The sequence below is a fragment of the Artibeus jamaicensis genome, unplaced genomic scaffold (genome assembly GCF_021234435.1).
Source record: "Artibeus jamaicensis isolate MK-2021 breed Jamaican fruit bat unplaced genomic scaffold, CSHL_Jam_final contig_3176, whole genome shotgun sequence".
Classification (NCBI taxonomy): Eukaryota; Metazoa; Chordata; class Mammalia; order Chiroptera; family Phyllostomidae; genus Artibeus; species Artibeus jamaicensis.
The window spans coordinates 3,015,247-3,033,002 of record NW_026521740.1 but is presented as its reverse complement, the minus strand read 5'-3'; the positions used below and the strand labels follow the sequence as shown (position 1 = coordinate 3,033,002).

Sequence of the window (17,756 nt, the reverse complement as noted above, 5' to 3'; positions counted from 1 at the left end):
GCAGTTTTCCCTGTGTCTTCCTGTCTTTTAAGGATGCAAAAAGAGCTGTTGATTTTTTGGTTTGCTTGGCTTTTAATTTGCTAGGATGGAGATGCGACTTCTAAGATTCTTATGTGCAAATCTGGAAAACCCTTTTGGTCTCCGTACCTCAAAAAATTCTTCCCAGGTTTCTCAAACATTGACTTCAAAAATATATTTTCTTCAATTTGTAATATTTCTGGTTGAAATGATAAATAAATAATAAAATTGGCAACCGCTGAAATGAACTAACCTTAAACCTGATTACTGACTTAAATAGAATAATCAAATTCTCATGCCAAAATTCAGACCAGCAAAATCTGACAGAAGTGGTGGGTGGACTTCGTGGAACTAATGATCACAAATAAAAATTCACAATGGAAGAAGCTATGGTCAGTAAAACTGAATATGAAAAAAAGCTCACCACCCCCAGAACAGCATGCCGCATTGCTCAAAGTGTCTACCTCACTGTGGACACAACCCTCCCTGCTCCTGGGTTTTTGGGGTTTTATTTGTGTTTTCTTTGGGAGATCCACTGGGAGTCTTAGAAAGAGGTTCCCAAGAAATTTCTGACCTCTGTTCCAGTCTGAACTTTTATTTTTAATAATTTCCAGATATCTTTTACCTACTTTAGAATATATTGGGAAAACTGAGAAAGGTCAGGGTTTTTTTTTTCTTTTTTCATAGGGAATGTTTACAATGGTCTTATTTCAACTAACAGCTTATTTTATGAAATATCCACTCTCAGGGTGGCAAAGGATCCCTGGACACTGAAATGCATGAACTGCGTATCCCAGAACTGGAAATTCACCAAAAGAAAAATGTCAAATCTGAGTTCCTGCAAAACCAATGATCATACAAGCAGCATTTAATGCCTTTTCTTCTGGGAAAGACAGATGCATAGAAACTTTAGTAATTACCAAATGTCAAAATAATGCTGAACAGAATAAATAGTACCCTAGATTAAGGTTCTCTTGAGGATCAGTTACATATAACAAGAACAACTGACAAACAAAGCATGGAGAGAGGTGGGGTTTATTTTTCTTCTCTCCTTATGAATTACACAGGGAGTGAAAAACTCCTGCTGTGATTCCAAGAATATTTAGGTCATGTCTGCTTAAAGATCTGCAGTAATAATGATAATATAATAAGGTTCCACAGTACTGGGCCTTTTCAAAGCACTTCATAAACACTAATTAGGTCTTCAGTCAGCAGAAACACTTGTCTCATTGTTTTTTTTTCCTGTTACAGCATCAGAGAGAGTAGTCTGCAATCATACTGGAGTTCAAATATTTATTTATTTACCTATTGGAGTACATCGCCATTTCCATCCTCTACAATTGCAAGCGTTTTTCTTCTCCTATAACCACCCAGTGCCTAGCAGGGTGCTTTGCATATCACAGGTATTCACTACATGTTTGCTGGATCGGATTAAATCAAAGCACAGCACCCCCCCCCATGATGCAGCCATGCAGAATCCTCACACAACTGTCCGTGACCTTGCTCATTGCATTTTAGAAAATGATCCACTGGCTGATATCACCTGTCTGGTCACCCGTGGACTGAGGATAGAAAGGTGGTAGAAGAATATAAACATAAACCTGAAATTCTTTCAACTTTCAAAAGCAAATGCACAAACATCTTTTTTTATCACTGACAGTGAAAGTCTTGCAGTGAATAGGGCTTTAAGGATAGATGGTTTTTTATTCTGGATACTGAAATGATTCTATTTAAATTTGTTGTAGATATATGTTTATATTTTAATTGTAATAAGTTAAAATTCTTTTTGGGGGGTGCTATTTTCATGGAGCCTGGAGATAACTTAGTGGTTACATACCAAGGGTATATTATTATCCTAACTCATCGACTTACCCCTTCCTCTTCTCTTCTGCAAATAAAGTCTAGGATTACTTGCCAAGAAAAAGAGGTAGAGAATGGAAAGGAAGTGATAGAATACATGCCTTTAATTATAATCAAGTCTAACTTCTGGCAACCTTAATGTGTATTAAAATAAAAACCCTGTGAATGGATCAAAAAACTGTGGTACATATACACAATGGAATTCTATGCTGCAGAGAGAAAGAAGGAGCTACTACCCTTTGCAACAACATGGATGGAACTGGAAAGCATTATGCTGAGTGAAATAGGCCAGGTGTTGAAAGACAAATACGATATGATCTCACCTTTAACAGGAAGCTAAACGACAAAACAAACAAGCAAGCAGAATAACCAAGACACTGAAACAGAGAACATGGGGACAGTGACCAGAGGGGAGAGGGAAGGGAATTTAAGGGGGAAAAGGGGAGGAATTTGGAGGAGCAAGTATGAAGGACACAGGGACAAGGACTGGGGTGGAGGAAATGGGAGGGAGGTGGGAAGCATGGGGTTGGGGGGCTGGGATGGGAGAAATAGACAAAAAACTGTACTTGAAAAATAACTAAATAAATTTTTAAAAAGATGTTATTGAATAAAAGGAGGAAAATGGAAGCTTAAAAAAATAAAATAAAAACACTGTGAATTTCCGAGTCTGTGAGTTTTCCTTTATGCTTGTTTTCTCACTAGTTTTGTGCTGGGAAGTTTAAATGCTGTAAATTCAAGACTGACTTAATAATGTCTTTTGCAGTGGTGTCATTTTAGACTTATAAACTGCATCTGAGTTCTGTGGTTTAGGGCTCCAGGTCCCTAGAAATTATGTTGAGACTCTAAAAAGTAGAGTATATTCTCTCTAGGAATTTATGTAGTTATGAATTTAAACATGCAACAGCAAATAGGACTAGTGAGCCATAGACCATTTGCGAAAATATTTAGAAGTTACAAATTATGTAAAGCATTAAAAAATGTTCTATCATGCTATCTTGTTAGATCATTTTCATAAAACAAAATAGAAAAATATAAGATTAGATGAGTAGTAAAATAAAGACAAATTGACATGAATTACAAATATGAATATAAAATATTAATGTAAATATTTCAAATTTTAATTTTCTTGCATTCATATCAATAAATTCATGAAATTTATTGTTATAAAGGACATTTTTATAAAATTTGAGCTCTGTTAGTAGTATTACTATAAGCTAAATCTAACATCAACTTAACATAAAATGTACTTATAATCAAGGTGCAAACATTTTAAATGTTTTCACTAAAAGATGAATTAAGATTAATGTAAAAATTTTATAATTAAATTATTTTTCTGTTTTTAAAATTAAATATTCAAAATTGTCTATTAAAATTAAAAGCAAACACAAATTAGAGTTAACTATTATTAAGTTTTTAAATAAAATTTAAACAAAGCTGAAAATATTTAATTTTTGATATCTCAGAAATATTATTGCACATTTTATAAAAGTGTAATTATTCATGATTCCAGCATTTAATGTTCATATTTTAATTGCCAATCTCAGATAACCAGCATTATGCTTTGGGCATGTTGTATTTAAAATTTCATACATACAAATTTAGAGTAATGTAAGTTATTTAATATTGCAAAATATTCCTCAGCCACCATAAGCAACTTCTTTGTCCATAACTCTTGGAAACATGAATGGAAATACGAAGAAAAGCAAAGAAATGGTCACTTATCTGTACTGAGACAAACTTCATTGTGAAAGTACCTATTGAGCTCGTATGATCTGAGAGAATTTGATATGTTAATAAATTTATCTTTTTCTTTCCTTAACATTTATGTCACTGAAATCCTCCTTGCATTTCTATTTGCCTCTAAGAGTGAGAATTTTAATCCATTCAACTGAATCAAGGGAAAATGATGAGACTCATATTGAAGTTCTAATGGCTGTGTACGCGCTCAATAAACCACCTGTTGGAAACATTAAATAGTGCCAGGATCTGCTAAGGTGTAATTCAGGCTCTGGCCAGAACGTAATGTTGTGCAGTGAGGGCTCCAGATAGTCAAGGACTGTACTTCTGTAGCACCTGATGCACCAGTTGTCCTCAGCTAGTGACCTTTTGGTATCAGAAACTTTCGGAGCTTAAGTTTCTTCATCTGTAAAAGGAATAATACCTTCTCACTCATAATACCTATGAAATGATACAGCCACTGTAGAATGCTTGGCACACAGTAGGTTCATAAAAACAGTGGCTATTAGTATTGTCTGCCAAGGTGTTATGGAAATTGACACTCTTGAATTCATTCATCAATCTAATAAATATGCACTGACCCTATGATAAGCCAGGCAGCTGGGCAGAGTGCTTGGAGTTGGCAGGCTGCTGTTTCGCACTGGGAGTGTAACATTTTTGTGGGGGACACAGATGTGGACATAGAGATGTGAAAGTGCTGTGCATGCACAAACGACAGAAGCGCTAACTTGTCAGGAGAGTGAGAAAAGACTTCTTAGTGATGTTATTATCTGAACTAGCAGGATAAGCAGGGGTTTCCCAGCAAAGAATGGGAAAGTCATGTGAGGCAGAAGATGACGAAGACATGGAGTCATGAAAGAGCTTTTACATTCAAGACACTATTTCTAGCTTTCTGCTCCCCTATAATTTCTGTGATGGGCTGCCCTTTTCCCCAGGAGCACCCGGTGACAGTCTAAAAGTTGCTGTCACTAAAAAAAAAAAAAAAAAAGCAGGCTTCTTAGTACCCAAACCACGCTCAGTTCCAGAAGCAGAAAGGGAGGACGACATCCAACTTCTCTGCAGAAAACATCTCTTCAAATCCTGTAAAGTGATGTGCAAACCATCCACGGTATTTGAGGACTAAAGCATCAGAAAGAACTAGACTCAGAAGAAGGAAAAGACCTAGCAGCTGCAGGCAAATGCCCTTGGATGGCAGACCCTGTCAAGGCAGCCACCACTGAGGACACCTCTAGGACGCATCTCCCAGGGAATGGAATAGCCCTGCTGTTCCTCCGGGGGAACTGCCCCAAGCACTATACTCACGTACTTCCCACACGACCCCACTGATGTGAGTTTAGGAGGACTAGGGTGTCCACAGTTGGGCAGGCGCAAATCGATCCTCGGGCTGCCAGAGAGGACAAGCCTCTCAGTGGCTCCACTTCATCCCACAATGGGCTGCTGCACTGTACTATCGAGCACCATGGATGCCTCTCACACACTGTGGAGTCATCTGCTGGGTAGTGTTAACTGACTCAATTTCATGGGGAGACGTTTTTTATTTATATGCAGTATTCTTCTTTGATTATAACTGCATTATAACCTTCCAACATTTCACAGCTATTTAGGCTGAGGTTACAGAAAGCCTAAGCTAGAAAACAGCACTTAATAATCAAATTTTTAAGAAATACAGGCAATCATTTGTTTTAGTTGACTCACCATTCCGTGGTTCAGCCACCCTGGTATAAAATTATCAAGCAACTTCGGGTAAATCATCTCTCTGTCATAGGCATAAATGATCCAGAACACTGCTACAACGAACTGCAAGGGAAAAGAAACCCTTTATTTTCTTTAATCCTATTAAAAGAAATTCACTAGCCATCCACAACATACAAGTTGCTAATTATCTATTGTTCAAAGAACCCAGCAGAATTTGTAATCTATAATGAAAGACAAACCAATAAACCAGCTAATGAGTAGAAAGACAGTTCTAACTTCATGCCATTAGTGGTGATGGGTGGGGTCTCTCCTCTCTCCCCGATCTCTCAACTGTGTCCTCCCAGGAGAAGGGCTATGTTTGTGAGGGAGAGAGAGATGGTCTGTCTGTTGTCTGCAACAGCTCCCTCCCGGGGCCGACTATGTTGGTTTGATTCCTCTCAAAAGGGTTTAAAAGTTCACTGGTGGTTTTGGGATCCCATTCTCCACTGTACAGAGTCAGCATACATTCAAGAATTTGTAGCGGGTGTCCCTTTTCCTGGAACCCATCATGTGGTTTAAATTAATCTTTGCATTCTCAAGTTCCTATTTCACCACAAACAGCATTAAAATCACTGCTATAAAATGTCCTGAAGTCACATTGCAAGCAAATGTATTAATTTATATAGTCTGAACAGGGGCTTTAGCAGCATTGAGAAGTAAAGCATGTGGAGGGCAAAGGAAGAATCCTAATTCTCTCAGAATAACCTGTAAATTCATCTGGGTTCCAGAGGCTTGACTTTGACCCGTCATCAACATAATCATCAAAAGAGAGTAGAGTCCTGAATTTATTATCATCTTTCTTCAAACTCATGATGAGAGAGTAAGTTCAGATACAATAAAGAAATGAATGGCCCAAGGTCTTAACCTGCAGCACAGAATTTAAAAGAAAGAGTGAATGGTTTTGTAAATAGTCTGTAAACGTAGCATGATAGAGGGGACCACCCCAGGAGGAGGCATCAAAGTCTGTGTCTCAAATCAAAGTTATGTCTCAGATAATAAATACTGCAGAATGACAAATGCAACATGAATATTCAATAGAAATAATTTTAATCCCATTTCTTATGTCAACCATGTCCCCACATTTCATTAATGAAAATAATAAATATTTTAGTGCCACCTTTTATGAAACCCCTGGTGGTTATAGCTCAAGGATAGTAATCAGACAGGTTCCCAAGTTCTTATTCCAAGTATCTCAATTACAGCATGGGTTATCTTGCCAGGAAAAAAATATCGCTTTTAAAACCTAGGGTGTTATGAACATTTATTCTTTCACAAAACACATTGAATGGTAATTACAACATGCAAATGTAGGCTATACACATAGTTTTAATATGACTGGGGTCCTTGGTTTTTAATCCTTCTTTTGGGTCAACTACTTTTACTCAGTTGACACATGTACAAGATGAAAAAAGAAAAAAATCTATTATTAGCTTAAGGTTAATGATCATTAGGATCTTTCCAAGGACAATGCATAATTTTTGAATTATCCACAATTTTAGTTTATTCATTCCACTACAAACTTCAAATGTAGTTAGTGACTATCAGTTGACCTGCCCTCAGACCTGAGCTCCAAGCTCACAGCCTTGCTAAGGAAGTGGGGTCCCATGGATCAGCAGCACCTGAGAGCTTGGGAGATGTGCAGAATACCCACTCCCATCCTGATGAGTTCTGATCCTGCACGTTGATGAGAACCTGAAGTCATCCCTGTTCATCCATGAAAGTGTGAGCTGTCCTGTTCTGGCAGGTCCAACTCTAGCCTTCTCCCTCACTGCAGAGTGAGGTGACCCTGGGGCCAAGTGGCTTCTCTACCCAGAGCCGGCACCCTTGCTCTTCTAGACTACATCCCAGGAAACCAAGGCACTGGAGTTCCCAAGTAGACACAAGGGTGCCTCAGGGTCTGTGTGGTCCTCCTTCCTCGGTCTGATGCCAGAGGGTTGACCGTGAAATGTGTTCCTTGACCTGAGAGATGGTTCAGAGGCATCTGTTTCTGTAGGGTGAGAACCAAAGCTTTAATTTGGTCTGATGTGCACACAGGCATTATGCCATTCCAATCCTAGATGGAGCCATTGGTGGAAATCCCTTGACCTTTGCCATATAATGAACTTAATCATGAGAGTGATATCCCATGGTGTTCACAGGCCCCTCGCACACTCAAGGGGAGAGAATTATTGGAGGCTGCACAGCAGGGGTGGGAGGTGTGGATGGAATCTTGGGGCCCTCTTATGATTCTGCTCACCACATGCTCCCTCTCTTCTTCCCAAAACCATTTTGGCCATTTTAAGTGCTTTGCATTTCCTACTAAGTTTTAGAATCTCAGCTGATTAATTTCTATAAAAGTATACTTCTAAAATTCTGATTATAGCTGTATTGAAACAATATATTCAATTTGGGGAGAAATGTCATCTTAATCATATTAAGTCTTCTAACCCACAAACCTAATTCATGTCTCCATTTGTTTAGACCTTCTTTAATTTGTCTACATTTGTAGTTTTCAATATACAGGTCTTGCATATATTTCGTTAAATCTATCACTAAGTATTTTATTTTTTATGCTACTGTACATAGCACTGAATTTCACTTACATTTTTGTTGATAGTATGTAAAAACACAAATGATTTTTGTATGTTGACATTGTATCCTTTATCTCTGTCAAATTTAATTAGTAGTTTGAGTTATTTTATAAAGTATTTTAAAAGCATTTGTAGTATTTTATAAAGTATATTTTATAAATTAATTTAGATTTACATATGTACATGATCTGTGAACAAAGACGGTTTTTCTTCTTCCTCTATGAGTTGTATACATTTTACTGTTTTTTCTTTTCCTATTGTACAAAACTGAGGACCTTCAGTACAATATTCATGAGAAGTATTTCAGAGGAAGCACTCTTGCCTTCTTCCCTCACTTTGGGAAAGTGTTAAGTCTTTCAACATGTAAGTTCGGTTTTAGCTATAGGTTTTCATGTGCCTTTTATCAAATTGAGGAATATCTCATCTATTGCTGAATTCTTATGTAATAAATGAGTACTGATTTTTTTCAGATAGCTTTGCCATGTATTTTGAGGTGATCGTGGAAATTTCTCCTTTATTCTGTTAATATGATGAATTATATTTATTGATTTTAATGTTAAAATAACTTTTGATTCTTAGTTGCTATGTATTATAATTTTCATGTATTGCTGGATTAAACTTGCTGGCATTTTGTTAGGATATTTTTTCCACCTTTTAAAATTTTTATTTATTTATTTATTTTTAGAGAGACGGGAAGAGAGGCAGGAAGAGGGAGAGAAATATCGACGCGTGAGAGAAACATTGATTGATTACCTCTCGCATGCCCCCAATTGTGCAGCTGGCCTGCAACCAAGGCACGTGCCCTGACTGGGAATCAAATCACAGACCTTCTCGTTTGTGGGATGACATTCAACCCACTGAGCTACACCAGCCAGGGCACAAATTTCCACCTTTATTCATAGAGTATATTGATCTATAGTTTGTTTTCTTTTCTGATAATGTCTTTTTCTAATTTTGGTAACAAGATAATGCTGGCCTTACAAGATAGATTGGGAAGTGTTCCCTCCTCTACTCTGAGGGACTTTGAGTAAGACTGATGTTATTTCTTCCTTACCTATTTGATATACTTCTCCAGTGGAGCCATCTGAACTTGTACGTTTTCTTGTGAGATTTAACTGTGAATTCAATTTCTTTAGTATAGAGTTTCCAGGTTTTTTATTCCCTTGAGTTAGTTTTAGTCATTTTTGCATTTTGTGGAATTTCTCTATTTCATCTCACTTTCTGAATTATAAAGTTGTTCTTAATATGCCACTATGGATATCAGCAATACTACAGATCAGTTTATTTCCCTACAGAACTCATTGCTAGTCATTCACCAGCACACCCCTGATGGGAGATACTTTCTGTTAACCACAAATAATCATTCGGTGTGCTTACCACAGGCAAAGAGCATTGTGGGATCAATACTTAATAGTGCAATCTGGTCCCTCTCGTACCATATATTGAGGGAATTATATGGATTATTAAAAGGGAAGTGACTTTCAAGAACACATTAGTCACCTTTTTTAGTGTAACACTAGAAGGTCAAGAGGCACAGCTGAGTAATCAGCCTTCTAAACAATTCTTGAGATATAAACACAGCACAGGTGATAGTTTCTTGGCTTCTTGCACTGATATCCTCTTGATTGTATGGTCACCAGCAAACCCAAAATAAGCTTGAGCTCTACTACCAGGGCACGAATGTAAAATAAAAATAGGTGTTCTTGGACAGGCTAAACGATAGTGAAACATTCCACTGTTGTGGAGAAGCTCCTTCTCGGGCCAGGACCCATGGCCAGCCATTCCTCAGCACACACCTGCTGCTTCTCAGCTGCCAGGACCAGAATACTGTACTTGAACTGAGAGTGAAAGGAGCACTGTCACTTTCCAGTCCTTCAAGTGTCCCAGACAAAAATACCTGTGTCACAACAAGTCCCTTAGGCCCTCATTTGAACTCCCAGAACTGTTAGAAATGAAAGCTAAAGACAACTGGATTCATCCTTTGTCTCTTTCTGTGAGGAGTCTCTTCTATAGAGTCCCACAGAAGCTGAAGCTAATTGGCATTAGCCTGTTCTCAGAAGCAGCTTCACTGATCAGTGGGGAGTTTTTGGCATTTATCAAAACAGATTAGAGTACAAAGGATGTTGCAGAGAACAGTGCCATGAATTTGGCTAAAGAGCAAAGTTACTTATCTATAGATTGGTCTACAAAGCCCACTTAGCGTGATCTCAAACATCCACTGTTGAATGAGGGAAGGAAGGGGAAAGAAGGAAAACTGAGAGACATAAATGAGTATGTGTTTAAAGTCTACAGCTTCAACATGATATATCCTATGAAACTGCTTTCCCTTTTAGAACCAATCTGCTAGTACTCAGACTTTACCAAATACTGATTGGAAGAATTTAAATTCTGTTTTGGGGTTCTATTACTTTGCTTGCAGATTTCCTATGCATGCCTTTTTTTCCCATCAATTCTTTCCATGGCCATACCATTGCTGAGGGTAATATTTTATTTAGACAGGTTTCCAGCTGTGATTTTTATTTCCAAACATACAAAGCATGAGAATAAGTTCTGTGTTCTGGATGCTAGCTGGCTTTGTCTCGGATGACCCCCATGCACAAAGTGGGTGTCCCATTTCAACATGGCCCTTGTCTTCCCACTTCCCAGGTCTAGGAGATCCTGGCTCAGTGAGTGGCCCCTCCTGGCTGACTTCCCTCGACCACACCCTCAAATGCAGAACTGTGTCCTGAGGGCCTAGGGCCCTCTGAAGTGCTATACTATCCTTTATTCCAGAGCACACTTAGTTTCTAGTGCTCATTCCTGGAAGTGTGACATGGATTTCCTCTACTCATCATTATGAGGCTATGAATGACATTATACTTTTTTCAGTTCTCACCAAGGACATTTTTCATTGCTTTAAGGGAAAGAAGAAGGGACAGACAGAAACATCAACATGGGAGAGAAGCAACAATTAGTTGCCAAATGGGGGATCGGAGCTATGACCTATGTATGTGGCCTGACGGGGAATCAAACCCACAGCCCTTTCGGTTATAGGATGATGCTCCAACCAATTGAGCCACATCAGCCAGTGCTATACTTTGTATGCTATATGTTCTGCTTAAATTATCTTAAAACCAGAATCTCTATCTAGAGAGTTTCTAAAGCACATGTTAATGTTATGTGGCTTTTTTTCACGGCTTTCAACTATCATTTTTTCATTAGAATTTAGAATTTGTCCAGATTATTCATATCTCACATTATGAATAAATAATGTGAGAATTAGAAACCCAACCCCTATAAGTGCTCATGTAGATTTGATGCTTGCCTTTCTCAACAGCCTCAGCTCCTACCATAGTCTCTCCTGCTCCATAAGACCCGAGTGGCGATTTAATTGTTCCTGAAACACATTACGCTTCTTCCTGCCTCAGGGTCGAAGCATCTTCTCCTCTCTGTGCTGGAAATGCTCTCACAGCATTTTCCCGTGGCTGGGCTGTTCCTTCAGGTTTAGCTAAAACATCACCTCTTCACAGAAGCCTCCCCAGTGACTGCACCGTGCCTTTATTTTCTGTCATAGACCCTGATTTTTAAATAGGTTCTTTTTGCCGCTGTTGTTGTTGTTCAATTGTTCATTGCCTGAGTCTTTTATGAGAAAGTGAAGTCTCAGAGAACAAGAACCCGTCTCTTTTGTCCGGTGCCATTTCCCCAATGCCGGGCATGTAATACATTTATGACAAAAATGCCCTGAATAAACGAACAAAGCTGTAACGCCACTTCTCATCTGTGTAGGACCCCACATCACCCACAGGAGCAAGTACTCTTCCACACCTCCACTTTCCTTCCTGCTGACCTCAGGTGTCTCTCTCTGTTCACCCTACAGTTAGTCCTCCATCAGCGAGGAAGATATGGCCTTCTCACGTCCTTCTTTCTAAGGCTATTCTTCTAGTCCATCCCTTCTCAGATCTACGAGTGAGCTTCTCCCTCACCTGGTTAAGTCTTCCCATCATCCTAAAATAATCCTCCTCTGCACTTCTAGATCAGAATGGAAGACTAGTGGCTCTCTTTCCTGAAATCAACCAAGAATAAGGAGAATGAGAACAATGGAAGTAGGAAACACCCATAACCAAACATCACTGTTTTAAAAGCACTGCCAAGTATTCGGAACACTGAACCAGGTTGGGGAAGACTCTGGTGTAAGAAACAAGGCACAAGGGCTCTCCGGTTGAGTGAGCAGAACAGAGTGGTCGTTACAGGAGGCACACGAAATGACTCATGCTGGGAACAGGAGTTCTGCGATGCATGAGAGCACTGGGGAAATGTCCGGATCCCTGCTTGGCTTCAGGGGTCCTACGTGCTCATGTTAAATGTGAAAATGGGCCAGCTTGCCATATGTACAAGAAGCTGGACATGGGTATGTTAAGGCGCACAAGAAAGGATCCAGAGTAACCAGCCTGAATGCTGAGCCTCAGGTCCAGGCCGCCAGGACCAAGCTTCACCATACAGAAGGGCCGTGATCAACATGCGTCAAGGAAAGAAATGAGTGCAGCCCAGAAAGAAGCCCTTTTCCAGGGGATGGTGGTAGTGGTGGGAAACGGTTGGAAATTCAAACTGCTCTAGCTTACTCCTTAGGCTGTTTCCAGTTCCAGCCCTTCACAAAGAGCTGGCACAGGAAGAATAGACCAACATGAGGATGAGTGATTGTGAGAAAAAGAACAGCATGGAATGTATTCATAGATACCACACGGCCTCCCCCAAGAAGAGAGAAAGTGGAATATGCCCCCCACACATGCATTTCTTCAGGGGAAGGGTAGGCTAGAGAAAACACTCTTTTGGTGCAATTTCTTTGACTTGATGAGATCCCATTTTCCTTAAGCACTTCACAAGGCCCCACTATATGATTGTGCACCATAATTTACTTAAGCACACACTAACAGACGTGTACAGTTATTGCAATTATTGCTATTTCCAATAATCCTGCAGTAGGCATGCTCTGTGTATGTTGTTACGCGTGCTATGAGTACACCAGAGGACAACATTCCCAGAAGTGGCGTGCCTGGATCTGAGGTCGCTGTTGCATGCTGAGCTGGCTTTCACAAAGTTCCAGGCCATACTGTCCTTAATCCTGACTATGAGGTAGCCTCTCGGTGAGACCCATTGGCTTCAGTTTCTTAAAAATATTATGTCTGTGCTTTACCTTGAACTCAGAGTTTTCTTATTAAAACTTTTGAGGACTCCTCAATTTAAAACTTCTTTTTTTTTTTTGTCTTTTTTTTTTAAATTTATTTAGTTATTTTTCAAGTACAGTTTTTTGTCTATTTTTCCCATCCCAGCCTCCCCTGCCCCTTGCTCCCCACTTCTAATGCTGCTCCTCCACTTTGCTTGCAGAATAAAATCAAAAAGTTTTGCACAGAATAAAAGCAAAGAAAATCATCAACAAAGTATAAAGAAAATGCATTGAATGGGGAGAACATATTCATGAATAGTACATCTGATAAGGGGTTAATAACTAAAATGTATAAGGAATTTATACAACTGGACACCAACCCCCCCCAACAGTTTAATTAAAAAATGGGCAAAGACCCTGAACAGACAGTTCTCCAAGGAGCACATACAGATGGTCAACAGGCATATGAAAAGATGCTCGATGTCACTATTTATCAGAGAAATGTAAATTGAAACCATAATGAGATATCAGGGCACACATGTCAGAATGACTATCATCAAAAAATCAACGAACAACAAGAGCTGGTGAGGTTGGAAGGAAGGGGAAGCATTGTGCACTGTTGGTGGGAAAGCAGACTGGGGCAGCCATTGTGGAAAGCAGTATGAAGGGTCCTCAAAAAATTAAAAATGGAACCGCCTTATGATCCAGTGATTGCACTTCTGGGAATATATATCCAAGAAAACCTGAAACATTAATTCAAAAAGTATATGCACCCCTATGTTCACTGCAGTGTTGTTTACAACAGCCAAGATTTGGAAGCAGGCCAAATGTACATCAGTAGAGGAGAGGATAAAAAAGCTGCGGTACATTTACACAATGGAGTACTATTCAGCCATAGAAAGAAGGAAATCTTACTCTTTGCAACAACATGGATAGACCTGGAAAACCTGCTAAGTGAATAAGCCAGTCAGCGAAAGACAAATACCATATGATCTCACTTATATGTGGAATCTAGTGAACAAAATGAACTGACAAAATAAAAACAGAATCATAGAAACAGAGAACAGACTGCCAGCTGTCATAAGGGAGAGGTCTGGGGTAAAAATGGTGAAGGGATTAAGGAAAAAAAAAACCCTCATAGGTACAGAAAACTGTATGGGGATTACCAGAGGGAAAGTGGGGATAAATGGGGATGGAAGGAGACTTGACCTGGGGTGGTGAGCACACAACACAGTGTACAGATGATGTGTTATAGAACTGTATACCTGAAACCAATATAATTCTATTAATCAATATCACCCCAATAAACCAAAATTTAAAAGATACAAAATAAAAAAGCCAATCTGAAAAATAAAATAAAATATAGGATGATATCATATTAATTAAAAAAATAAAATAAAATAAAATTGAATGCAAAAAAGGGGAAGTGTGCCTTTGTGCCCTGTCCCCAAGTTCTCCTTCCAGTCTCTTTCAAGCTTCTTCCAGGAACCCGATCCCCATACTATGTGCAGTTTCCCAAGCTCACCATACATTTCAAGTATCCATTTCTTTGCACTTTTTATAACTGCAGCTTGAAATTCATTGCTTTTTTTTTTTTTCAAAATTTAAGCTCTATCAAGTGTTACCTTTACTGTGCGGTCCTATCCCTCCAATTTCTTGTCAGAAGTAATGACTTTTCCCCTGGCCCACCACGACACTCTGCTTGTAACACTAGCCCATTTAACTCTGACCTTTATATACTCTTTAACTTGCTGGCCCCTCTCAGCCACCAGAAAGCTCTTTCTCTCTTCACGGATGCCGCACACTGCCCCTCTGCCTGGAAGGCCCCCCAACCACACTTCCCAGCCCATCCTTACCATATAGATGGGGTCAAAAGTCAAGAACCCTCCCCTGAGTGGCCCCTGTTCCTTGCATATGCTGTCATACCACGTTTTGCTTTTCCTTCATAGCACCAAGTGTAACTGTGATTAAACAATTGGCAGTGTCATTACTAGTTTCTCTCCTCAGTGGAATGCAACCTCTTTTAGAGCAAGGGCCAATCTATTTCTTTGTTGTTGCATTGTCATGTCTCTCTTGGTGCTTCATAGCTTTATTTCTTAACTCTTTATTTTAAAAAAAAGATTTAATTAATTAATTTTTAGAAAGAGGGAGGAAGAAAGGGAGAGAACCATTAATGTGTGATTGCCTCTCATACATCCCCAACTGGGGACCTGGCCTGCAACCCAGGCATATGCCCTGACTGGGAATCGAACTGGCAACCCTTTGGTTCACAGGCTGGTGCTCAATCCACTGAGCCACACCAGCCAGAGCATTAACTCTTGATTTCAAATTAATTGAAGACACACCAGAAGTTGAAAAATAACACAGAGAATTCCTGTGTATCCTTCACATAGCTTCCCGCAATAACGTATTATGCATGGGTGGGTATTTCAAAACCAGAAAACTGACATTGGTACAAGACTATTAACTAAACTATAGACCTATTCCGATTTCATGAGTTTTTACATGCTGCCATTTTTGGAGGGTGTATTGTAGAAATTTTACATGTATACACTTGTGCAGTCACTACCCTGATCAGAGTTCAGAAGGGTCCCATCATCACAGAGAAACTCCCTAATGCCATTGTTTTAGAGTCACGCCCAACTGCAACCTCATCCCTGGTGACCATGAATGTGTTCTCCATCACTGCACTTTGTCATTGTGAGAATACTTAAAAGTGTTGTGAATCTTTCCCATTGCTTTAGGAAGACTCGGTTATGTCTCTACTATATAGGGGCCAGGGGGTTCACAAGCAAGATCTTATTTAACAATCACAACTAGGTACCTTGAGATAGCAATGACCATTTTGCCAGTTTTAGAGATGAAAAAAACTTAGATTTAGAGAATTTTAGTAACGTTCCCAAAGTTAAAAATTAATAAGAGGCCAACCAGAATGTGAGGCCAAACAGTGGGACCCCAGAGCCAGTGCTTTTAGCCTCCAAAAATATATTTTGCACAAAGCAATACCTGCTTCTGAAGGAATTAATAATTGAGTGAATGGAAAATTAAATGCCAAAGATGCTCATTTCTGGGTCCGCTAGCTGGGCCTGCATACAGCTCAACGGAAGCGTGATAAGTGAAATTGAGAAGAGGTCAGCGAGGAAACATCCTGCTGGAACCTCAGCTTTGTATTGAGAGGAAAGAGAAGGAAAAATTTCCCTGAAACTTCATGACTGTAAGAGAGTCATTAGAACCATAAGATGACCAAGTGTGCTTAGGGCTTATGTGCTTCCAGGGGCCGTAGTCTGCCATGTGTTTTCTGTTCACGCACACCTTGCGAATATGAAAACTTGGCCCCACATTGAGGTCAAAAGAAGCAAGTCTCCAAGCAATTTCAGAGTATCATTATCTTACTAATCATAGACGCTGGTCAAAATGCAACTAAGTTTGAAATCAGTAACAGAAAGAATAAAAATCCCTACACGCTTAGAAATCTAAAAATACAAGAATTCCTTCTGGGATTGTGGATGGCATGACCACGTGTACCCTTGGGATTTTATGAACTTGCATTCAGTAACGTTTTGAGTGAGCGTTTGCAGTGGGGCGGCATCAGGCGTCACTAGTGGGTGCTGTCATCTAACATGACATTCTCTGTGACATGAGGCCATTTTTAGGGCAAACTGAAGGAAACTCGCAGTTTTTGACTGCTTGTCACGCGCCACGCACTGTTCTAAATACTCTATGTCTTTCACTGCCCTTCAAAATAACTCGGATAAGTTAGGTTGCGTTGAACCCTCTCTTTACATTAGAAAACTAAGATTTTGAGAGCTTGTAACACGAAGTGGCAGGCTCATTAGGAAGTGGTGGATGCACCACTACAGCCCAGGTCTGTCTGTCTCCACGGCTCAAGCCTTTGACTACATCTTGTTTCCTTTCACCTCACACAGGTAAGATCACCCCACCACGTGTGGCATCTTAGCATTTTGATAACTAATCATGTTCTTATGGGTTCAAAGTTATGTCCATTTTAGGTTGAATTCCACTTCAAAATAATTAAGCAAGGCTTCTTTCACTGTCCGTCAAGGGACAACAAATAAAATAACTAAGCATATCCATGAACCTCACACAAGACTAGTTGTATCATGTTAGAAAACCACTGCCAATCAATTAACAGAGATAGAAGTTTCTTTTTCTGGAAGCTATTTGGACTTTTGTCATCATAAAGTCACTGAATAATCAAACTCTTGCTGTCTCTTTCTCTCCCTCTTTTAATAAAATGGGGACTATAGTCTAGTTATTAGATAGGATTACATTAAAATGAGTATCCACAGGGCAGCTCTAGGTACATAGGAAAGACATCCAGCTAATTGCAACTTGAATTTACAGTTACTATCTGAGAATAAAATTAAGAAAAATCTCATTTAATCGAATCTAATAACATTTAATTATGAAAGTAATTGGGGCATCGTTTGTAGAAGCATTCTGCATTAGGTGGCTCTGTGTCAATGATCTCTTACATTCAGTGCTTGGGAGTGGATTGGAACAGCCTGACCAGAATGCTACTGTAACAGTGGAAGCTGAAGCCTCAGAGAATGAATCACAGCCTCTGCAGAAGAACGTGTCAACAGGAGAAAAGTGACCCCCATAGTGGGTAGCAGCCTATGGGTATAAAAGAGCAAGAATGTGTCTTCAGCTTTGTACAGAAAACAGGGTTCAGG

At 39.4% G+C, this 17,756-nt stretch overlaps 1 protein-coding gene across 3 annotated transcripts in view; it reads right to left on the bottom strand.

Annotated features, from left to right (window-relative positions):
• Positions 1–17,756, bottom strand: part of AIG1 (androgen induced 1) — a 211,747-nt gene that overhangs the window by 133,238 nt on the left and 60,753 nt on the right. For all 3 annotated transcript variants that reach the window (XM_037144949.2, XM_037144946.2, XM_037144945.2), the window contains one exon: positions 5,311–5,412. In XM_037144949.2, the coding sequence (XP_037000844.2) occupies positions 5,311–5,412 (102 nt within the window). The remainder of the gene's footprint in view (positions 1–5,310; positions 5,413–17,756) is intronic.